The sequence below is a fragment of the Ranitomeya imitator genome, chromosome 1, assembly GCF_032444005.1.
Source record: "Ranitomeya imitator isolate aRanImi1 chromosome 1, aRanImi1.pri, whole genome shotgun sequence".
NCBI lineage: Eukaryota > Metazoa > Chordata > Amphibia > Anura > Dendrobatidae > Ranitomeya > Ranitomeya imitator.
This window is the reverse complement of record NC_091282.1, coordinates 290,088,426-290,114,374: the sequence shown is the minus strand read 5'-3', so window position 1 is coordinate 290,114,374 and position 25,949 is coordinate 290,088,426. Positions and strand designations below refer to the sequence as shown.

General features: G+C 42.3%; 1 protein-coding gene across 1 annotated transcript in view; it reads left to right on the top strand.

Moving 5' to 3' along the window:
- LOC138669665 (catechol O-methyltransferase-like) overlaps positions 1-17,516 on the top strand; it is a 115,254-nt gene extending 97,738 nt beyond the window's left edge. The window contains exons 4-5 of the mRNA XM_069756331.1: positions 1,820-1,951; positions 17,155-17,516. Coding sequence (XP_069612432.1) covers positions 1,820-1,951; positions 17,155-17,334 — 312 coding nt within the window. The 3' untranslated portion in view covers positions 17,335-17,516. The remainder of the gene's footprint in view (positions 1-1,819; positions 1,952-17,154) is intronic.
- The last annotated feature ends 8,433 nt before the right edge of the window (positions 17,517-25,949 follow it).

Sequence of the window (25,949 nt, the reverse complement as noted above, 5' to 3'; positions counted from 1 at the left end):
CATGTCAACTGGCTGCAAGTGTGATTTAGTTATTGCCAACACCTGTTAGGTGCCACAGGTAATTTACAGTTGCTGTTAATTACTCAAATTAGAGAAGCATCACATGATTTTTTAGAACAGTGCCAATACTTTTGTCCACCCCCTTTTTTATGTTTGGTGTGGAATTATATCCAATTTGGCTTTAGGACAATTCTTTTTGTGATTTTTCATTTAAGACAAATTAAATGAAGATAATACCAAATAATTTGTGTTTGCAATCATTTTCAGGAAGAAAATGAGTATTATCTGACAGAATTGCAGGGGTGCCAATACTATTGGCCATGACTGTGTGTGTGTATATATATATATATATATATATATATATATATATATATATATATATATATATATATATATATATATATATATATATATACACACACACACACACACACACACACACACACACACACACACACACACACACACACACACACACACACACACACACACATACATACATACATACATATTCTAGAATACCCGATGCGTTAGAATCGGGCCGCCATCTAGTATCTAATAAGTGGGAGCAAATCGGTTCTAAATTGGTCAAATTCAGTTAGAATTTACCAACAAATTGTGGATTCAGCAGAATTTTAATTTTTGGGAATTAAATTTGTGCGAATCCAGCTAAATGGCAGCCAGCCACCCACCATTTTGACCAAAGGTGGGGTTTAGAACAATAAAACAATTTTAGTTGTTTGCCTTTGTGTTGGGACTCCCCGTTAGTCCTACGTTAGCTTTCTAAGTCCCAGCTCCATTCCAGGGCACATGTCCTTTTCACTGTTTGCTAGTACTTTTGCATGTCAGGGCCTACCCAGCAACGGCCAAGAAGTGGCCAGAGCAGAGGAGTATAGGGAGCCAGTGGAGGATCGGCGGGGAGCTTAAGCAGCAGTGACAATTGAGGGGCTGCGATATGAATTTTTATTTATTTTAAACTCTTCTTGTCCAATCTACTTATTATGCTTTGCGTACAACTTAGAACATTCTAAATGTCTTTTTTAAATGGCAGTCACGGCTTATTTGAATAACTTTGAATTTCATGAACGATTTTGAGTTAATTTACCAAATTCAAATTTTGACAGATTTGTGTGTATGTCTAATATCTAGTATATAACACAAAGTCAGATGGCCGCATAACATGGACGACTATCGCATCGCAGTGCACGGATTGGCCGGCTGCTCTCCTGACCCGAGCATGCCAGCAGCATAGAATGACAGCAGCCTAGACATACATGAAGATGTCACACTGGTCATGAGAGCCGCCCGGCCAGTCCAAGCTTTGCAATGTGATTCTCTGTGCAATACTGACATTTGATTGTGCCCTATAACTACGTTCCCACAACAGTATTTTGATCAGTAATTTACATCAGTATTTGTAATGCAAAATCAGAGGTGGATCAAAAATATAGAAGTGGTGACATGTTTCCATTATACTTTTTCTAAGATTTGTTCACTCCTGGTTTTGGCTTACAAATACTGATGTAATATACTGACCAAATACTGAACATGTGAATGTGACCTCACATATATTATTGAATTATAATAGCTCTGATAACACGGTTTTCAAAAAGCAATCCAAAAAAAATCAGCATAGAAAATTTTGTGTTTTTCTTCAATGTAATAGGTAATTTATTACTCATAAGAGTAGTTATTGCATATTAAATAATGAGCAATTTCTATGCATAAGTCTAAGATGATTGTTATGCCACCCCAGACTAACCCAATATTTTAGATATGAAGCTGCATAGAAAGTAAATAAAAATTTTGGTTTCCATAGGTAGAAATCCTGCAGGGCTCCACAGAGGTAATCATTCCGAGCCTGAAAGCAAAGATTGGTGTGGATCATGTGGACTTTGTATTCATGGATCATTTCAAGGTGCACTACGCATCCGACACCAAATTACTTGAGGTGAGTAGGGTTTTAATCATCAACATTAACAGAAATAAACACCTGAAATACATCACTCTGTTTGTAATAACTCTATATAATATGAGCTTCGCTTTGTGTAATGAAGAACTGAAATAAATTAACTTTTTTGATATAATTTAGTGACAAGCACTTGTATGTCTTATAGCTGTACTTACATGTAGTTGGGTGCAGAGATATTTCGACAGTGACCGAATCTTCATGATTTGAACTCATACTGCATGAACAGTATGTTTGATTTTAGAATGAGATAACTGAAATGTACAGTGGGTATGGAAATTACTCAGACCCCTTTAAATTTTTCACTCTTTGTTTCATTGTAGTCATTTGGTAAATTCAAAAAATGAACTTTTTTGAATTTACCAAATGGCTGCAATGAAACAGAGTGAAACATTTAAAGGGGTCTGAATTCTTTCCGTACCCACTGTAATTAAAAGGAACCTGTCAGCAGGATTGTGTATCCTACAGACACTGTCAGGTCGGCGCCGTTATACTGATTAAAATGATACCTTGGTTGATTAAATCCTTCTTGTGGTTGTTTTAATCTATATTTCTCTAGTCACCTTCCATGACAGCAGTATCGGAGGATGTCTCCCCGCCCAAATGGGGGACAGGAAACACAAAGAGGTTAAATACCCCTCCCCTTCCTACAACCACCAGTGTTTTTCCGGATACACTAGCATGAATAGTTACCACCAAAGTGCAGGAATCATCCAAAAAGAACATCGGATAGGGAGGGAAATTAGTGCTGTCGTTGAAGGTTCCTAGAACCCAAATTACCGGTAAGACTAATTCTATTTTCTCTAGTCACCTTCCACGACAGCAGTATCAGAGTAATACCAACATCTAATTTCTTAGAGACCACAACCTGCAGCACTCATCTGCCGAATGTTAAATCCCTATTAAAAATCTAGTCTGTAGTGTCTGGTAAACGTATGGACAGAAGACCAGGTGGCGGCTCTGCATATCTGCTCAGTAGATGCGTCCCCCCTCTCTGCCTATGATGCTGATGCTGAACGTGTAGAGTGAGCCTTCAGTGATGCAGGAGGGGATAAATTCTGCGATGAGTATGCGAGACAGAAAGCTTGTTTGATCCAATTGGCGTTCGTCTTCTTAGCCGCCTTATTCCGTCTTGAGGGCTGAATGAATACGTTGTGGTCAATCCTCCAACCTTCGGTTTGTTGGAGGTAGTAGAGAACCACCCTACAACCATCTAGGGTGTGAAAGGCTTCTTCTTTCGTATTGGATGGATTTGGCAAAATGCACAATATCCTGACCTCTATGAAAGTCCGAGATTACCTTAGACATAAAGGAGGGATCTAAGCGGAGGATAATGCTATCTGCTGTACCCGTTAAGTAGGGCTCTTGTATTGATAGGGCCTGCAGCTCTCCTACACGTCTAGCGGAAGTAATTGCTACCAGAAAGACCGTTATAAGGGTAAGGTTTTTTTAAACTCGTAGATGATAAAGGTTCAAATGGGTCTCTGGTTAAACTGTTAAGTACCAGATTTAAATCCCAGGGGGGAATTGGCTACGAAGTCTAGGCCGGAATCTAGCTGCTGAGGTCATGAAATGCTTTATCCAGCAATGACTAGCTCAGTTCTGGTCAAAGAAGGAGCTAAGAGCTGACACCTCTACCTTCAAGGTACTAAGTGTAAGACCTAGATCAAGCCCCTTGTGAAGACCGTCCAAAATCCGAGCAATGTTAGGATGAAAGGGATCAGGAATATTCGGAGAAAACCAAGACAAACATTTTTTCCAAACCTTGCCATAAATGGCGTTGGTCACTGGCTTCCTACTCTTCTGGAGAGTTTGTATTACTTTAGCTCTTAGAATTCCAGCTTCAGTAGCCAGGCTGCAAGGTTCAACCTTTGAAGCTCCGGATGTAGCAGGGGACCCTGGTGAAGAAGGTCGTCTTTCTGGGATAGAAGTAGTGGACCTTGGACCATATCCATCTGTAACGTCCTTGCTAAAATCGGGATCGGAGGGAAGGCATAGGCCAGGTCGAACCTCTGTGCAGTAGCACCATCTTGGAGGAGGCAATTTTTTTTTCTCTAGCAAGATGGCGCAGCAGTCGCCTGCACAGTAGCATCTATCATTCACTGCTACAGCCGGCGCCATTTTGAGCCAACTCATATTTTTAGGAATCTATTTGTAACATCAAATAAAAGAATTAAATGCACATCACATGTGATCATGCGCGAACACTCAATATACATAATATTCATTGTGTAAACCAGTGTTTCCCAAACTCCAGTCCTCACGAACCCCACGGCCCCTGTTTTCAGGATTTCCATAGTGAAGCACAAGTAAAGGTACCTTCACACATAACGATATTGTTGACGATATCGTTGCTTTTTGTGACGTAGCAACGATATCGTTAAGGAAATCGTTATGTGTGACAGCGACCAATGATCAGGCCCCTTCTGGGAGATCGTTGGTTGCTGAGGAAAGTCCAGAACTTTATTTCGTCGCTGGACTTCCCGCTGACATCGCTGGATCGGCGTGTGTGACGCCGATCCAGCGATGTGTTCACTGGTAACCAGGGTAAACATCGGGTTACTAAGCGCAGGGCCGCGCTTAGTAACCCGATGTTTACCCTGGTTACCAGCGTAAACGTTAAAAAAACAAACACTACATACTTACCTTCAGCTGTCTGTCCCCGGCGCTCTGCTTCTCTACACTCCTCCTGCATCCTGTGTCAGTGCCGGCCAGCCGGAAAGCACAGCGGTGACGTCACCGCTCTGCTTTCCGGCTGACCGGCGCTGACAGTGCAGAGGAAAGCAGAGCGCCGGAAGACAGACAGCTGAAGGTAAGTATGTAGTGTTTGTTTTTTTAACGTTTACGCTGGTAACCATGGTAAACATCGGGTTACTAAGTGCGGCCCTGCGCTTAGTAACCCGATGTTTACCCTGGTTACCCGGGGACTTCGGGATCGTTGGTCGCTGGAGAGCTGTCTGTGTGACAGCTCTCCAGCGACCAAACAGCGACGCTGCAGCGATCGACATCGTTGTCGGTATCGCTGCAGCGTCGCTGAGTGTGAAGGTACCTTTAGAGAATTCCTGATGCCTTGATGATACTTCCACCATCTGTGCAACACTAATGAAATCCTGAAAACATGACCCGTGGGGGCCGTGAGGACTGGAGTTTGGGAAACGCTGGTGTAAACTAAGGGGCAGGTCACTGAATGATCGGTGACCTGTCCGAAGCCACACAAATGAATAGCTAATCAGAGCACCACATGAAGATGGCCACCCTGGACCAAGAGCATATTAAGAACTCAAAACTGAAAGTAAAAATTACACAAAATCCACAAGACGGATTTTCATGAACTGCGGTATAATTTAAATCAGTGTAACGGCGCCAACCTGACAGTGTCTGTAGGTTACTCAGCGCAGTCCTGCTGACAGGTTCCCTTTAGAGTGTAAGCTTTCAGGTTTAATTAAAGTAGTTGAACAAAAATATCCTGGGGCTCAAAAGTAATGGAACAAATTAATTTTACCATAAATAAAATATTTGTTTAATCCCTTAGTGACAGAGCCAATTTGGTAATTAATGACCAAGTTAATTTTTACAATTCTAACTACTGTCATTTTATCAAGTTATAACTCTGGAACGCTTCGACGTATCCCACTGATCCTGAGAATGTTTTTTCGTGACATATTGTAATTCATGTTAGGTGGGTAACATTTCTTCGATATAACTTGCGTTTATTTATGAAAAAAAATGGAAATTTGGTAAAAATGTTGAAATAACATTTCCCACATGTCTACTGTACATCAGTATAATTTTGGATACATATTTTTTTTGTTAGGACGTTATAAGGGTTAAGTTGACCAGCAATTTCTCGTTTTTCCGACAAAATTTACAAAACCATTTTTTTTTAGGGACCACCTCACATTTTTAGTGAGTTTGGGGGTGTCAATATAACAGAAAAAACCCCAAAGTGACACTATTCTAAAAATTGCACCCCTCAAGGTGTGCAAAACCACATTCTAGAAGTTTATTAACCCTCCAGGTGCTTCACGAGAACAAAAGCAATGTGGAAGGAAAAAAATGAACATTTTACTTTTTTCACAAAAAATTTATCACAGTGATCAAAATGAACCAATAGGAAAAATTTCCTATTATTGCCGGCGGCCCGGGGGACTTCACGGGGGGTTTCAGGGACACCGGAGGTACCGGGGGGGAACCAATTTCTCTCTACTCTGATGTGCGATCACAAATAAGAAATCAGATTTTTTTATTTTTTTCTCCGGTCGCCATAATTCCATTAATAATGGCGATCGCCACACTGGAGTCGGTAAAAACCGACTCGAGTCATGTTCTCTAGGATCTCCGCTACCCCCCGGTAGCCGAGATGCAGGAGAAATTCTGACTCTGGGGGCATTATACACTTATTTGCTCCGTTAAAAAGTGGTGCTGAGGCAAAAGTACCCTTAACTGCCGCAGTTAAAAGGCGTATCGGCGATCGTTAAGGGGTTAATACTTTGTACAGAATTCAAAGAAGGCATTGACTGCCTGAAATGGATGTCACCAAACGCTGGGCTTCCTCCGTGATGCTTTGCCAGGTCTTTACTGCAGCTGACTTCAGTTGCTTTTTTTGTGGGTCTATCTGCCTTACATTTTTTCTTAATCATGTGAAATACATGCTTGATGGGGTTGAGATCTTTTGAATGACTCGGCCATTGCAAAATATTCCACTTCTTTGCCTTAAACTCCTGGGTTGCTCTCACGGTATGTTTTAGATCATTGTCCATCTGTACTGTGAAGCTCCATACAATCAACCTTACTCCATTAGGTTGCATATGAGCAGAAAGTATAGCCCTGTACACTTCAGAATTCATCTAACTGCTTGTCTTCAGTCACATCATCATTAAACACTAGGGATCTAGTGCCATTGGAAGACATGCATGCCCATGCCATCGCAGTGCTTCCACCATGCATTACAGAGGATGTGGTGTGCTTGAGCCGTTCCAAGCCTTCTCCATACTTTCTTCTTCCAGTCATTGTGGTATAGGATGATTTTGGATACATCTGTCCAAAGCATGCTTTTTCCAGAACTGGGACTGCTTCTTTAGATGTTTTTTTGTAAGCCAAAACTAGAAGTGAGCGAAAAATGCAGAAGTGGTGCGCATGTTTCCATTATACTTTTCCTCTGAGTGTTTACAAACCACCAACACAACCACATATTAAGCTTATATTCGTAAAGCGCTGCGGAATATGTTGGCGCTATATAAATAAAATTATTATTATTATTATTATTATTATTATATAATGTCAATCATAGACCCCCATGTGGACACTTTCTCATAGCGGACACATCAATTACATAGCAACCCTATTCCACTCGGGAATAAAACGATGTACTAGTCCAATTTAAAACTCTTATATTCTTTATTAGAAACAATAACAATGCAAAATTGCCAGGTCTATGTCACTTACAACCATGAAAAACATTAATATCAGGGCACATCACACTCCTGTATATCCCCACCAGTGTACATATCTCAAATCAGAATAATCTATAATACTAAAAATGGGGATCTTAATCCCATATTTGCTGCTACCCTTAGCCAACCATCCGTCACAAGTGTGACTCCTAACTACATCAAGTCCCACTCAGAGACTTCATGTTATAATCAATAGGTATTCTATACTCACTATAAAGTGCAGAGTGCGCAGCTAGAGGTAGGGAACCAGGAGAGTCTGCGTCCTCCCCAGTGCGCGTTTTGGTCCGTCCTTCGTCAGGGTGCACACACACTTCCTCATGTCCTGTGCATTAGATAGTACTGATTCACTTGTGACCGCCAATGATTCATAGCGGCGTCCTACCGGATGTGACGCGTGCATCCCAACGGCAACCACGACGCCACAGAGCGTCGGCGTCACACAGCAATGTGCGCATGCGCAGCACCACATATTGATGCCGAAAGCCCCGGGGAGTCACAGGAGCCGAGTGGGACCGGGTGTACAGGCAGAGGCGTAGTATCGCATTTTGTATATATGTATATAAGATGATTATTCATTATACGGCAATGTAAATCCATCTATTGTCACCACCGAAATTATAACAATCAGTTATCGTATCAACATAGATGTCCGCACCTTATTTTGTACAGAGTAATTAACATAATAAACATAATGAAATACTAAGGCATAGTTGCTGATGTTGCCATATTCCTTGTTTGGGAGGCCACAGGAATAAATGTGTCCATTCGTCAGATACGGTTTGAAGGATCAGTAATGTTATTAAACCACTTTGAATCGCTGCACAGAGAACAAGAGAAATGAATAAAACTATAATTAAAAAATTAAAATGAATAAAAACAATATCTTTCACAGTAGAAGCCTTTCTGGATATATTCAGACAAGCCATCAAAGAAAAGGGGCATAGCTCACATTCTCATTTAGCCCAGATGAATGTAAGGTACCCAAGGTCCAAATCCACCTGGACTCCATCTGGGCCAATTTGTTCGGAATATCACCCCTCTGAATCCCTACCTCTGCCATATCTATTCCTCTCACCCTGAGGAGGCCGCCATCACAGCCATGATTTAATTTAAAATGGCGAGGAATTGTTTTTAATGTGGACGTGTCCTCACAGGCCGCCGCTGCAGCAATGCCCAATACGTGCTCTCTTACCCGTGTTTTTAATTGCCTTGTAGTGAGGCCCACATATATTTTTGTACAAGGGCACGTGGCATAGTATATAATATATTTGCTCTCACATGTAATTCTCTTTTTAATGTTATATACTCGGGTATTGTCAGGCCCAACAAAGGTGTTAGAGCGATCTATATTAGGGCATGCCATGCAGCGACCACAGGGGACACATCCACATCTCGCAGTCACCGTATCCAGAAATGTTTTCGGTGAATTATCAACATAGTGACTGCGGACTAACATATCACTGAGATTCCGTGAACGTCTGGCAGTGTTGGCGGCCCTCTCAGGTAGGAATTTGGCAGTTAGTATTTACCTGACATACAATTACCGTAGCATTGAAGGTATTGATACTTTATCTCTGACTTGTTGTGTGCACATTACCGTATACTGTATATCCTGAATTCCTATTACATCTTATGTGTGTTTTTAAAAATATTTGTTTAGATAAAAATTCATACTTTTTCTACATATTGTGATTCGAGTTACTCTTATGTTTTTCTCCTGAATTCTAAGAAATTTGGCAAGGACTGGATCAGCCCTCAAAATGTGCCATGATTTATCAAGCACTTTTCTAAGCATAGGAAACTTGGAGTGGTAATTTGTCACAAATCGTACGATATCATTATTTTCCTTATTCCGAGTCTTATATAGAAGGTCACCCCTAGAGGAATGTCTCGCTCTATTAAAAGCCCGTTTGATCATCCTCTTACTATTCCCTCGATCAGTAAGTCTCGATCTTAAATCCTCCGCCTGTATGAGGAAGTCGTCATCAGTAGAGCATAATCTGCCTAATCGCAGGAATTGTCCGGTTGGTACAGATTGTATAATATGTCTGGGGTGTGAGGAGGAGGCGTGCAACAGCATATTCGTAGCTGTTTTTTTTTTTTTTTACGAAAAATGTTGGTTTGTATTTCGTCATTAGCATCCCTCCTCAACTTAACATCTAAAAACTCAATTTCCTCATAACTCCCATAATATGTAAAGAGTATGTTCCGATCATTGCTGTTCAAGCATTGTAAAAATTGTTCCAATGGAACGCCAGATCAGCAGTATATCATCAATGTACCGCGTCCACGATAGGACACGGCACATTGACGCCAACTGATCTGACAGGAAGAGATCCCTCTCCCACAGCCCCAGGAAACGATTTGCGGGCGCAAAAGACGCCCCCATAGCAGTCCCCTGGAGCTGCAGGAAGGACCCCTTAAAAACAAAGAAATTATGCGTTAATGCAAATTCCAAAAGTTTTAAAATCAAATTTCTAATTCCCACAGGGAGTGTTGACATGCCTAGGAAAAATTCCACAGCCCTCAACCCATCTTTGTGATGGATGATGGTGTACAGCGACTCACCGTCAGCTGTCACCAGCATCTTGTCTTTTTCTAGATGTAATCCGTCCACCCTGTGGAGGAGCTCTCCAGTATCCTTAAAAAAAGAAGGCAACTCCTCCACTAGGGGCTGTGGTTTAGAATCTATCCATTGATTCACCTTTTCCAAGTAGTTTCCTGTCCCTGAAATAATTGGTCGTCCCAGGGGAGACTGCGCGTCCTTATGGATCTTAGGTAACATGTAGAAGGTTGTAATCATAGGTTCGGTGACCACCAGAGCTGTTGCTAATTCCTTAGTAATGGTCCCATCATTTTGTGCTCTCTTAATGATGGCCACCAACTAAGTTGTAAAGGCGGACAAGGAGTTAAAAGTCAATTTTTTATAGCATACTTTATCAACTAATTGGCGATGCGCTTCTTTTTCATAGTCACTTCTGGACCAGTTGACAGTATTACCCCCTTGTCCGCCGGCTTGATTACAACCTCCTGTAGATTCTCAAGGATGCGCAGTCGCCCCCTTTCCTCCGTTGTCAAATTGTCATGATTGATAAACCGAGGAATATGTTCCACTCTTGATTTGGGCTTTCAAATACTAATGTAAAATACTGACCGAATAAAGAATGTGTGACCGTGTTCAAAGGCTGATTACTGGTTTGCACCTTGTGGTGAACCCTCTGTATTTGCTTTCATAAAGGCTTCTCTTTATAGTAGACTTACAGTTGTGTGAAAAAGTGTTTGCTCCCCTCCCTGTATCCACATATAAATCCCATAGGACAGTCCGGCTGTGATAGCGATCATATTTTACCTGCAGTCATGGTGGCCTTAGTGTGGTCCGGTAAAAAGCTACAACGTGATGAAGCCACGGATGTGGTGAAACGCGCGTCGAGGTGGACCTCCTGACGAAGCCACGGATGTAGTGAAACGCACGTCGAGGTGTAGCTTTTTACCGGACCACACTAAGGCCACCATGACTGCAGGTAAAATATGATCACTATCATAGCTGGACTGTCCTATGGGATTTATATGTGGATATAGGCTACAGGGTTGAGTGCAATAATGTGGTTACTGTGTATTGGACATTTTGAGTGACCTTTTTAGGATTTGCACATTGCACTTTCATCCCTTAGATGCCAGGATTTATTACCCATGTAACGTTTTGACTGGTTTACGGCTGTGAGCAGTCTATAAAATTTGAGTATGGTCATTTGGCCTTTAGTTTTGTGATCCTGTATCTTCTCTCTTTCTGCCAAAACTATTGTACAGATGGATCTAACCATCTGAATTGTACTCTTTTCACTATATGTGTATATAATTAACTTTGTACTGTAATAATTTTATGGAGAATAATTAATAAATACTGTTATATTGGGAATTGCTCCTTCAGTTGTCTCTTTATTGGTACATATCTAAATATGAAGGTTTACCCCCCCCCTTTTTTCTTTTGAGTATATGAGGTGCTCTCTCTAAGTATATCCTCCTGCTCTGATGCTTGCAAACCAAACACTGACACACCAAAACCTTAACTGAAAGTTTAAATGTGAGTCGTGGACGTGTGCCACTCACAAGACCCGAAGTGGAGGGAGAGATCCGCCCCACTACCATCCTGCAGATCCCTCCAAAAATAAAAGCCTATGTCAGGTTTTGTAAAATCTGAGTTGGTCAAATAGTTTGACTAAATCCATGCTCTGTTATTTTGCATTGTAACCACAGCTGTGGCTCTAATTACAATGCACTCCAGCAGGTTCAGTATGCTTCTATTTGAGCTATGCAGCGTTTGGGTTAAAATATAACTTTTAATGATGATAAAATCGAAAATAAATCATCACATAAAACCAAAGTGCAAGGACAAACAATACATTCATGTGGTATACACGGTAGATATATAGTATTCTATGCAATGGTAAGACCTAAAGGGGACCATTGGTCTACCTAGTATATGCATAAATAAATTCTCCTTACAACTGGTATACTCCACATACGATACCTCTATTGCAGGTATATATAAGAATACTCACTACAGTATAGAAATCAGAAGGGAATCTGGGTGCTTCAGAGAGCGTTGTGTATATTACCACACCATGTGCAAGAGGACCTATGTATCCAATGTAGCTTATGGTAAGTGGTGTGTCTGAAACCCTTTTACCACCATACATAGTTGCCATATAGAAGCTACATTCATGATACGGCATAGAAGAATATGGAATGGTCTTGGCAAATACAGAAGGCGATATACATCACTCAAAAGTGCACTTAGGGTTAGGGTTGCACTTAGGGTTGCACTTAGAGATAGAGTTGCACTTAAAGATAGAGTTGCACTTAGGGTTAGGGTTGCACTTAGGGTTAGGGTTGCACTTAGGGTTAGGGTTACACTTAGGGTTAGGGTTGCACTTAGGGTTAGGGTTACACTTAGGGTTAGGGTTGCACTTAGGGTTAGGGTTGCACTTAGGGCTAGGGTTGCACTTAGGGCTAGGGTTGCACTTAGGGTTGCACTTAGGGTTAGGGTTGCACTTAAGGTTAGGGTTGCACTTAGAGATAGGGTTGCACTTAGGGACAGGGTTGCACTTAGACATAGGGTTGCACTTAGGGTTAGGGTTGCACTTAGGGTTAGGGTTGCACTTAGGGCTAGGGTTGCACTTAGGGCTAGCGTTGCACTTAGGGCTAGGGTTGCACTTAGGGCTAGCGTTGCACTTAGGGCTAGGGTTGCACTTAGGGCTAGGGTTACACTTAGGGTTGCACTTAGAGATAGGGTTGCACTTAGGGTTAGAATTAGGGTTAGAATTAGGGCTAGGGTTGGAATTAGGGTTAGAATTAGGCTATGTGCACACGGCTGCGGATCCGCAGCGGATTGGTCGCTGCGGATTCGTAGCAGTTTTCCATCACGTTTACAGTACCACGTAAACCTATGGAAAACCAAATCCGCTGTGCCTATGGTGCGGAGAGTACAGCGCGGAAACGCTGCGTTGTATTTTCCGCAGCATGTCAATTCTTTGTGCGGATTCCGCAGCGTTTTACACCTGCTCCATAATAGGAATCCGCAGGTGAAATCCACACAAAAAAACACTGGAAATATGCGGTAAATCCGCAGGTAAAGCGCAGTGCGTTTTACCTGCAGATTTTTCAAAAACGGTGCGGAAAAATCCCCACACAAATCCGCAATGTGGGCACATAGCCTTAGCGTTGGGGTTGGAATTAGGGTTAAGACTAGGGTTAGGGGTGTGTTGGGGTTAGGGTTGTGGTTAGGGTTGGGATTAAGGTTAGGGGTGTGTTGGGGTTAATGTTGGAGTTAGAATTGAGAGGTTTCCACTGTTTAGGCACATCAGGGGGTCTCCAAACGCGACATGGTGCCACCATTGATTCCAGCCAATCTTGCGTTGAAAAAGTCAAATGGAGCTCTCTCCCTTCCGATCCCCGACGTGTGCCCAAACAGTGGTTTACCCCCACATATGGGGTACTAGCGTACTCAGGAGAAACTGGACAACAACTTTCGTGGTTCAGTTTCTCCTTTCACCATTGGGAAAATAAAAAAATTGTTGCTAAAAGATCATTTTTGTGACTAAAAAGTTAAATGTTCATTTTTTCCTTCCATGTTGCTTCTGCTGCTGTGAAGCACCTGAAGGGTTAATGAACTTTTTGAATGTGGTTTTGAGCACCTTGAGGGGTGCAGTTTTTAGAATGGTGTCACTTTGGGGTATTTTTAGCCATATAGACCCCTCAAACTGACTTCAAATGTGAGGTGGTCCCTAAAAAAAATGGTTTTGTAAATTTCGTTGTAAAAATGAGAAATCGCTGGTCAAATTTTAACCCTTGTAACTTCCTAGCAAATAAAAATTTTGGTTCCAAAATTGTGCTGATGTAAAGTAGACATGTGGGAAATGTTATTTATTAACTATTTTGTTTCACATAACTCTCTGGTTTAACAGAATAAAAATTCAAAATGTGAAAATTGCAAAATTTTCTAAATTTTCGCCAAATTTCCGTTTTTATCACAAATAAACGCAAAAATTATCGACCTAAATTTACCACTAACATGAAGCCCAATATGTCACGAAAAAACAGTCTCAGAACCGTTAGGATCCGTTGAAGCGTTCCGGAGTTATTACCTCATAAAGGGACACTGGTCAGAACTGCAAAAAACGGCCAGGTCATTAAGGTCAAAATAGGCTGGGTCATGAAGGGGTTAATACATTTCAAAAACCTGACCGGCACATGCAAACATAGACTAAGTGTGAGCAGGTGCTGAACCTGAAGTCACCAACTCGTATACAGTCAAGTAAATAAGGCAGCACACTGCAGCGCTAAAACATGCAACCATGAAACACGAAAATTGAACTGCATTACTGCACTAGAAATATGAAAAATGAGAGCGTTTAGCGCATAAAAATGGCCAATTTTATGTGTACCTGGTAGCAACTTTACGGCATCTCTCTTATACCAGGTCCTAAACTTGCCTTACCTTACTTGAGGTAAGGCAAGTTTAGGACCTGGTATAAGAGAGATGCTTGCTGCAGTGTGCTGCCTTATTTACTTGAATGAAGGGGTTAATAGACCTTGAAGTAATAGGTTACACAATTGGATGTGTTCAAATAAAATGTCCCTGTGCTGAGATAATCTTATAAATGTGCCCCTGCTGTGTACTATGTAATGGCTGTGCCTGACCATACGGGGACATGGCCAGATCATACCACAACTCCTGGGCAGGGGAGAAAGGAAAAGAAAGTATACAGACACTACAGCACGGGATCACAGCTGGTTATTTCTTCGAAGTAAAACATTGTTTAATCCCTTACCGACCGCCGATACGCCTTTTAACGGCGGCAATATAGGGTACTTATTCCTCAGCTCTGCTTAACGGCTCTGAGAAATAAGTGTATAGTACCTCCCCATCATCGGAAACTCTCCAGAGACTCTGCTACCGGGGATATCTGAGACCCTGGAGAACATGATTCGGGTCGGTTTTTACTGACCCCAGTGTTGCGATCACCGTTATTCACAGAATAACGGCGACCGAAAAAAAGTGATTACCCATTTTATTCCTCTCCTGATATGATCTAGCACATCAGAGGAGAGAAATGGGGTCCCCCGAGCCCCTCAGGTGTCCCTGGACCCTCCTCCATCCCCCGGTCCTGTCTTCCGGCTGTCAGAGTCTACTTCTGCAAGAAAATGGCTGGCACATGTGCAGTGCACCCTCCAAGATCTGGAGGCCGGCAACAATAGGAAATTTTTCCTATTGGTTCATTTTGATCACGGAGATAGGCCCTATCACAGTAGGCATAGAAAAAAGAAATAATAAATCAAACTCCCTTTATCACCCCCTTAATTAGGTAAAAATAATAAAATTTATTAACTATTTTGTGTGACACCTCTCTGATTTAAGAGTACAAAAGTAAAAAATTTGGAAAATAGCAAAATTTTCAAAATTTTTGCCAAATTTCCATTTTTTCAAAGTTATATCGAATAAATTCTAACACTAACATGAGGTACAATATATGTCACGAAAAAGCAGTCTCAGAATCAGTGGGATACGTTGAAGCGTTCCAGAGCTATAACTTCATAAAGTGACAGTGGTCAGAATTGTAAAAATTGGCTTGATCATTAAGTACCAAATTGGCTCTGTCACTAAAGGTACCTTCACACTTAACAACATTACAACGATAACGATAGCGATCCGTGACGTTGCAGCGTCCTGGATAGCGATATCGTTGTGTTTGACACGCAGCAGCGATCTGGATCCTGCTGTGACATCGCTGGTCGGAGCTAGAAGGCCAGCACCTTATTTCGTCGCTGGATAACCCGCTGACATCGCTGAATCGGCGTGTGTGACGTCGATCCAGCAATGTCTTCACTTGTAACCAGGGTAAACATCGGGCTACTAAGCGCAGGGCCGCGCTTAGTAACCCAATGTTTACCCTGGTTACCATTGTAAATGTAAAAAAAAAACAAACCACATACTCACATCCTGGTGCCTGTCACGTCCCCGGCGTCCGCTTCCCTGCACTCCTCCTGCATCCTGTGTCAGCGCCGGCCGGCCGTAAAGCAGAGCACAGCGGTGACGTCACCGCTCTGCTTTACGGCCGGCGCTTACACAGGATGCAGGAGTGCAGGGAAGTGGACGTCGGGGACGTGACAGGCACCGGAATGTAAGTATGTAGTGTTTTGGTTTTTTTTACATTTACAATGGTAACCAGGGTAAACATCGGGTTACTAAGCCTGGCCCTGCGCTTAGTAACCCGATGTTTACCCTGGTTACCCGGGGACTTCGGCATCGTTGGTCGCTGGAGAGCTGTCTGTGTGACCGCTCTCCAGCGACCACACAAGGACTTTCCAACGATCACGGCCAGGTCGTATCGCTGGTCGTGATCGTTGGAAAGTTGCTGAGTGTGACGGTACCTTAACCCTGCTGTTCTGTTGGTCAAAAATGACCGACTTTGAACTTCAATATTCTTTAAAATATTCAAGATGCGGCTCTGAAACCCGTGGCCGACCGACCCATCCTCATTTAAGTCAATCAACCACAAGTTTCAGAACCGCATCTTGAACACCCCAAAAAATACCAAAGTTCAAAATAGGTCTCCCCAGACCGAACAGAACAGCAGGGTTAAGGGAAAATTTTACTTCACAAAAAGAATCAGCTGTGATCCCATGCTGTAATGTCTATATACTTTCTTGCTTCCCCCACTGCCCAGTAGCTGTGGTATGATCAGTCTGACACAGCCATTACACAGTAAACAGCAGGAGCACATTTATAAGATTATCTCAGCACGGGAACATTTTTTGTTAACACATCGAAATGTGGAAATTATTATTATTCCAAGATCTTTTGATTAAAATCAACTTTTGTTCATGGGACAACCCTTTTAAATCCACTGCAAAACCTGAGTATGATTAATCATTTCATTCTAAATTAGGCCACATCTGTGAAAAATGGACCATCCTCACATCATGAGACCTGGCTTCAATGCCTTGGCTTCCCACCCTGAGCTAACTACTGTACATCATGGGCCTGTAGGAGGCAGTTAGCTCAGGTCTAGAGGCTGCAAAGTCAGGCCAGGTCTTTTGGTGCGAGGATGGTCCATGTTTCACGGCCTTACTTGACATAAAATGCAGTAACCATTTGCTCTAGTGCATTGTGTTGTATTCTTTTATGACTATTTGTACATGTAATTGTGTCTTCTTCTGCAACTTGAATAGGAATGTGGTGTGATCAAGACGGGATCTGTGATCCTAGCAGACAACGTTGTGTGTCCTGGGGCTCCAGACTTCCTTGAATATGTCAGAACATGTGGACGCTATGACTGCACTAACTACCCAGCTCACGTTGAATACAGTGATAAGGAGGATGCCTTGGAAAAGGCCGTTTTTAAAGGCTAATTAAACAGAACCACTGGGATGCAATTAACGGTGTTTAAAACAAAATTGAGGGAAAAAAATGTCAAGACATGGTTGTATAAAAATTGTCTGTCATTTCTAATCAATTCTATATCTTTTTACTGTAATTTTACTGACAGATTTCTGTAGTTAAATAAACAGTGAAGCGATAGTAAATCACTGCACTCTGTTTCCGTCTATTCTTATTCCTTTAGAAAGGGCTTGGGACATACATTTTCAGTAGATATCAATGTTCTACTGTCACAGATCTAGTTAAAAAATAATGGGAGCATGTTTTAGGTTTTACTTTAACCCCTTTCTGACCTCGGACGGGATAGTACGTCCGAGGTCAGAACCCCCGCTTTGATGCGGGCTCCGGCGGTGAGCCCGCATCAAAGCCTGGACATGTCAGCTGTTTTGTACAGTTGACATGTGCCCACAATAGCGGCGGGTGAAATCACAATTGACCCGCCGCTATTAACTAGTTAAATGCCGCTGTCAAACGCTGACAGCGGCATTTAACCGGCGCTTCCGGCCGGGCGGCCGGAAATGAGCGCATCGCTGACCCCGTCACATGATCGGGGGTCAGCGATGCTTCTGCAGAGTAATCATAGAGGTCCTTGAGACCTCTATGGTTACTGATCCCGGATAGCTGTGAGCGCCACCCTGTGGTCGGTGCTCATAGAACACCTGCAATTCTGCTGCATAGCAGCGATCTAATGATCGCTGCTATGTAGCAGTGCCGATCGCGTTGTGCCGGCTTCTAGCCTCCCATGGAGGCTATTGAAGCATGGCAAAAGTAAAAAAAAAAGTGAAAAAAAATTAAAAAAGTATAAAAGTTTAAATCACCCCTCTTTCGCCCCATTCAAAATAAATCAATAAAAAAAAATCAAACCTACACATATTTGGTAGCGCCGCGTTCAGAATCGCCTGATCTATCAATAAAAAAACCCATTAACCTGATCGCTAAACAGCGTAGCGAGAAAAAAATTCGAAACGCCAGAATTACGTTTTTTTGGTCGCCGCGACATTTCATTAAAATGCAATAGCGGGCGATCAAAAAAACGTGTCTGCACCGAAATGGTATCATTAAACCGACCCCAGATCATGAAAAATGGAGACGCTACGGGTATCGGAAAATGGCAAAATTTTTTTTTTTTTTTTTTAGCAAAGTTTGGAATTTTTTTCACCACTTAGATAAAAAATAACCTAGTCATGTTAGGTGTCTATGAACTCGTAATGACCTGGAGAAACATAATGACAGGTCAGTTTTAGCATTTAGTGAACCTAGCAAAAAGCCAAACAAAAAACAAGCGTGAGATTGCACTTTTTTTTTAAACTTCACCGCACTTGGAATTTTTTCCCGTTTTCTAGTACACGACATGCTAAAACCAATGATGTCGTTCAAAAGTACAGCTTGTTTCGGAAAAAATAAGCTTTCACATGGCCATATTGACGGAAAAATAAAAAAGTTATGGCTCTGAGAAGGAGGGGAGTGAAAAACTAACACGGAAAAATGGAAAATCCCAAGGTCATGAAGGGGTTAAGTGACAATGCAACATGAATCCTCCATTATAGTGAATAGGGTCAGTATGGAATAGTTGGTGTACATCAGGAGAGTGAATCGGCCATGTCATACTTGCTACACTGCTCCTAAGAGGCTAGAGTCACACTTAATGTATAAAAATACAGTCCGTTTAACACGTACGAGAATCGCAGAAATGTTCCCCGAACAGTGATCCGTATGTCATCCGTGTGCAATGCGAGGATGCGATTTTCTAAGCATTTGTGTGACATCCGTATGGCGAGAATTTCTTGCCGGCTTGTGCAAAGTAGTCATCAAAGCAAAAGGTGGCTACTTTGAAGAACCTAGAATCTAATAAATATTTTCTGTTGTTTCACACTTTTTTGTTAAGTATATAATTCCACAAGTGTTAATTCATAGTTTTGATGCCTTCAGTGTGAATGTACAATTTTCAGTCATGAAAATACAGAAAAATCTTTAACCCCTTTCTGTCATTGGACTTACTATTCCGTCCATGTGGGGTGGGCCTTAATTCCCATGGATGGAATAGTACGTCCAGCGCGATCGGCTGCGCTCACGGCTATCGCAGCTGACATCCGGCACTATGTGCCAGGAGCGGTCATGGACCGCCCCCGGCACATTAACCCCTGGCACACCGCGATCAAACATGATCGCGGTGTGACGGCGGTACAGGGAAGCATCGCGCAGGGAGGGGGCTCCCTGCAGGCTTCCCTGAGACCCCCGCAGCAACGCGATGTGATCGCGTTGCTCCGAGGGTCTCCTACCTCCCATCCCTGCAGCAGGCTGGATCCAAAATGGCCGTGGCACCCAGGTCCTGCAGGGAGGGAGGTGGCTCACCAAGTGCCTGCTCAGAGCAGGCGCTTGGTAAGCCTGCAGTTCTCTAAGTCAGATCGCTGATCTGACAGAGTGCTGTGCAATCTGTCAGATCAACGATCTGTGATGTCCCCCCCGGGACAAAGTAAAAAAGTTTTTTAAAAAATGTCCACATGTGTAAAAAAAAAATAAATAAATAAAAAATTCCTAAATAATGGGAAAAAATATTATTCCCATAAATACATTTCTTTATCTAAATAAAAAAACAAACAATAATGGTACACATATTTAGTATCGCCGCGTCCGTAACGACCCAACCTATAAAACTGTCCCACTAGTTAACCCCTTCAGTAAACACGGTAAGAAAAAAAAAAAAGAGGCAAAAAACAACGCTTTATTATCATACCACCAAACAAAGAGTGGAATAACACGCGATCAAAAAGACAGATATAAATATCCATGGTACCGCTGAAAATGTCATCTTGTCCCGCAAAAAACGAGCCACCATACAGCATCATCAGCAAAAAAAATAGAAAAGTTATAGTCCTCAGAATAAAGCGATGCAAAAATAATTATTTTTTCTATAAAATAGTTTTTATCTTATAAAAGCGCCAAAACATAAAAAAATGATATAAATGAGGTATCGCTGTAATCGTACTGACCCGAAGAATAAAACAGCTTTATCAGTTTTACCAAACGCGGAACGGTATAAACGCCTCCCCCAAAAGAAATTCATGAACAGCTGTTTTTTGGTTATTCTGCCTCACAAAAATCAGAATAAAAAGCGATCAAAAAATGTCACGTGCCCGAAAATGTTACCAGTAAAAACGTCAACTCGTCCCGCAAAAAACAAGACCTCACATTACTCTGTGGACTCAAATATGGAAAAATTATAGCTCTCAAAATATGGTAACGCCAAAAATATTTTTTGCATTAAAAAGTGTCTTTCAGTGTGTGACGGCTGCCAATCATAAAAAACCGCTAAAAAAAACGCTATAAAAGTAAATCAAACCCCCCTTCATCACCCCCTTAGTTAGGGAAAAATTAAAAAAATGTATTTATTTTCATTTTCCCATTAGGGTTAGGGATAGGGTTAGGATTAGGGCTAGGATTGGGGCTAAAGTTAGGTTTGGGGCTAAAGTTAGGGTTTGGATTACATTTACGGTTGGGAATAGGGTTGGGATTAGGGTTAGGGGTGTGTCTGGGTTAGAGGTGTGGTTAGGGTTACCGTTGGGATTAGGGTTAGGGGTCTGTTTGGATTAGGGTTTCAGTTATAATTGGGGGGTTTCCACTGTTTAGGCACATCAGGGGCTCTCCAAACGCAACATGGCATCCGATCTCAATGCCAGCCAATTCTGCGTTGAAAAAGTAAAACAGTGCTCCTTCCCTTCCGAGCTCTCCCGTGTGCCCAAACAGGGGTTTACCCCAACATATGGGGTATTAGAGTACTCAGGACAAATTGGACAACAACTTTTGGGGTCCAATTTCTCCTGTTACCCTTGGGAAAATACAAAACTGGGGGCTAAAAAATAATTGTTGTGGGAAAAATAAAGATTTTTTATTTTCACGGCTCTGCGTTATAAACTGCAGTGAAACACTTGGGGGCTCAAAGTTTTCACAACACATCTAGATAAGTTCCTTAGGGGGTCTAATTTCCAATATGGGGTCACTTGTGGGGAGTTTCTACTGTTTAGGTACATTAGGGGCTCTGCAAACGCAATGTGACGCCTGCAGACCATTCCATCTAAGTCTGCGCTCCTTCCCTTCCGAGCCCTCCCATGCACCCAAATGGTGGTTCCCCCCCCCCCCACATATGGGGTATCGGTGTACTCAGGACAAATTGTACAACAACTTTTGTGGTCCATTTTCTCCTGTTACCCTTGGTAAAATAAAACAAATTGGAGCTGAAGTAATTTTTTGTGAAAAAAAGTTAAATGCTAATTTTAATTTAAACATTCCAAAAATTCCTGTGAAACACCTGAAGGGTTAATAAACTTCTTGAATGTGGTTTTGAGCACCTTGAGGGGTGCAGTTTTTAGAATGGTGTCACACTGGGGTATTTTCTATCATAGAGCCCTCAAAATGACTTCAAATGAGATGTGGTCCCTAAAAAAATTGGTGTTGTAAAAATGGGAAAATGCTGGTCAACTTTTAACCCTTATAACTCTAACAAAAAAAAATTTTGGTTCCAAAATTGTGCTGATGTAAAGTAGACATGTGGGAAATGTTACGTACTAAGTATTTTGTGTGACATATCTCTGTGATTTAATTGCATAAAAATTCAAAGTTGGAAAATTGCGAAATTTTCTAAATTTTCGCCAAATTTCCGTTTTTTCACAAATAAACGCAGGTAATATCAAAGAAATTTTACCACCATCATGAAGTACAATATGTCACGAGAAAACATTGTCAGAATCACTGGGATCCGTTGAAGCGTTCCAGAGTGATAACCTCATAAAGGGACAGTGGTGAGAATTGTAAAAATTGGCCTGGTCATTAACGTGCAAACCACCCTTGGGGGTAAAGGGGTTAAAGGGAACCTGTCACCCCCAAAATCGATGGTGAGGTAAGCTCACCGTCATCAGGGGCTTATCTACAGCATTCTGTAATGCTGTAGATAAGCCCCAGATGTAACCTGAAAGAGGAGAAAAAGAGGTTAGATTATACTCGCCCAGGGGCGGTCCCGCTGTGGTCTGGTCAAATTGGTGTCTCAGGTCCGCTCCGGCGCCTCCCATCTTCATTCCATGGCGTTGTCTTCTGGTCTTCACGCCACGGCTCTTGCGCAGGCGTACTTTGTCTGCCCTGTTGAGGGCAGAGCAAAGTACTGCAGTGCGCAGGCGTCGGGCCTCTCTGAGTAAGAATAATTATAATGTTTATTATTAATTTTCTGCCTTTTTTATAGCTCCCCATCCCATATATGTAAAGTCCGAGTTCAGGGTTCGGATGCAAGTTCGTGTCATCTCCAGCCCCGAACTCAAAGTTTACAAAAAACTCGGGTGAACCCTCCGATCCTGAACATTTGGGGGTTCGACCATCACTAATCATGATATGGGCATGATTCTTTTACTATAGTGCCGGACCTATTTACCACATACCAGGGATCATGGAACAGTTTTCCTATATTAAAATACTTGAAGAGGTCATGCTGCCTTACGCTGAATAGGATATGCCCTTGAAATGGGTGTTTCAACAAGACAACGACTCTAAACACACCAGTAAACCGGCTAAATCTTTGCTCCAGTCCAGCAAAATTGAGATCACAGAGTGGCCAGCCCAATCCTTAATCTGATGCATCACTTGTAGTGTGACATCAAAAATGCCATTTGAGGTAAACCCAGCAAATACAAAAAAATTGTGCAGTCCAAGCTTCCTGGGCTGGAATAACAGATGACAGGTGCTAGAAGTTGATTTACTATATGCAACAGATGTGAAGCAGTTCTAAAAAACTGTGGGTATACAACTGAATATTAGGTTGTGATTCATGGAAATGCTGAATAGTCATAAAAAAAATAGTACATACGTGTGATTGCTCGGTGATTACGAACCACGAAATTGGGTGTACCCAGGCACCAGACTGGCGTATGTGCAGACTAATAGCAAACATAAATACCTGGTGTACCTCTTCTGCCAAAAAAAAAGATCTATGGTTAATACTGTTCGGGTAGAGCTATCCGATAGCGCTATCCATGAAGAAAGTGAACGGGTAGAGATATCCATAGCCCTATTCCTAAAGGACATGAACTGGTAGAGCTATCCAATAGCGCTATTTCTCAATGTTCCTGAGCATAAGCTATTTCACATGGTTGAGCCCCAAGGCCCTGCCCATGCACAATGTTTGGTCCGTAGACCGCACCTAGGAGTTAGTTCCGCTTTTGTGTACAACATTTATTGGCTTTTACAATTGTTAAAAAGCTTAATAAAAGACTTCTTTGTACACACAGCTGACAGTAAACCATTTGTCAACATTAGGAATAAGTTTACCCTGCTTCTGTGTCTCAAATATTTTGACCCTTATTTGTTGGCTTTTCCTTCCCCTGAAGAAAGCCACATGTAACTGCTCTTGTGAAAACACTGGGAGAGGCAAATAAATTCCTACAATATCTAAGGACTGTCCCTGAGATTTATTGATGGTCATTGCAAAAGCCAACATGACAGGAAACTCACGCCATCGCATCTGGACTGGCAAGTTTTTATCTTTGAAAATCAGGTCAGTTCTTGGAATAAAGGTACCTTCAAACTGAGCAACTTTAGAACGATAGCGATCCGTGACGTTGCAGCGTCCTGGATAGCGATATCGTTGTGTTTGACACGCAGCAGCGATCAGGATCCTGCTGTGACATCGCTGGTCGGAGCTAGAAGGCCAGAACTTTATTTCGTCGCTGGATCTCCCGCTGACATCGCTGAATCGGCGTGTGTGACGCCGATCCAGCGATGTGTTCACTTGTAACCAGGTTAAACATCGGGTTACTAAGCGCAGGGCCGCGCTTAGTAACCCGATATTTACCCTGATTACCATTGTAAATGTAAAAAAAACACTACATACTCACATTCCGGTGTCTGTCGCGTCCCCCGGCGTCAGCTTCCCTGCACTGTGTCAGCGCCGGCCGGCCGTAAAGCAGAGCACAGCGGTGACGTCACCGCTGTGCTTTACAGCCGGCACTTACACAGTGCAGGGAAGCTGACGCCGGGGGACGCCACAGACACCGGAATATAAGTATGTAGTGTTTTTTTTTTTTTTTACATTTACAATGGTAACCAGGGTAAACATCGGGTTACTAAGCGTGGCCCTGCCCTTAGTAACCCGATGTTTACCCTGGTTACCTGGGGACTTCGGCATCGTCGGTCGCTGGAGAGCTGTCTGTGTGACAGCTCTCCAGCGACCACACAACGACTAAACAGCGACGCTGCAGCGATCGGCATCGTTGTCTATAACGCTGCAGCGTCGCTTAATGTGACGGTACCTTTAGAACTGTCTGACCTTTTGCTTTTCCTTTTAAAGCATCGGCATGAAATAACGTTTGCTTTTAAGCTTTTCACACAAAGCCTTGTGTCATTACAAAGGCCATGCTTTCTGTTAAGATTATGCAGGAACATAATTACAGCTCCTGGTTTCAGCTTTAGTTCATGAGGAGGCATCCCAGTGGGATTCACAGAGTTAAAAATCTCTACAGGGTAATCTGTGAAAATCACACCCTCCTCTTCAGCAATTGTGTAGACAGAGGGAGCGACATGTCCAGTGTTCACCTTTAACTTGACAAAGAATTTTGTCTTTCAAGGCGTGAACGTCATCATTCAATGGCATAAGAATTGCTTTATTGGCAATTGCTTCTACCAATGCATCGTAATTTCAATTGTCGCCAAAAATAGCTGTAATTAAATCACCTTCTTCAATAAAAGAATTCGGGATTTCAATTGTGCCTTCTGGTGACCATATACATTTGACAACTCTCCATTGCCAAGTTTTATTAACCATGAGTTGTACTCAACCTCATCCTGAGACGTTCTCATATTCTGTTGTAACTGGAACTGTGAAAACTGATTCCAGGATTTTGAGTGTTTAATGTTGGACTGTACAATTTGGGCTCTTTTTCCACCTTCCACTATTGGTAGGGTTTGACGAAAGTCAGCACCGTTCATGAAATGGTCTTTTTTTCCACATATGTCTTGGAGCACATTATCCACAGCATTCATATTAAGACAGGGAGTCATTGCTACTATGTCCCAAATAACGACAGATGACTCCCTAAGCTCCTTTACTTGAAGTGAGGTTGGCTTAATTTTTGACACTGTGGTCTCATTTGTTGTAATTCCAAGGCCAAACTTGGAATGGTAGGTGCTACCATTTTGCGGTAATGTAGCCGCCAATCCAGTGTAGGCTACTGAGCAAACAGACTTCTTTTTTGCTTGGAGTGTCTTGTGCAAGCAGTTGTGCAAAAATGTCTTCCCACTGCCTCCTGGGCCGTCCAGGAAAAAACAGTGTGAGCTAGTGTCGTCTGGCTGTGATGCAGCATTGACTGCTTGCATAATTGCATGGAAATCTGATTTCTGAGCTTCATTAAGCATAGCTTTTAATTGCTCAGCCTCTTGCTTTTTTACAGCATAATTCAGTTGGTCCAGTATTTCATCTGGAACATTTACTGGAGTTGGCAATCCGTAGTCAGCACAGGACTTTTTATTGCTTAAGAGCACTTCATTAATATCATGAAGATCCAGTTTCTGAGCAATTTCTGGAGTATACCGCCTGGTGTAATCCTCCATA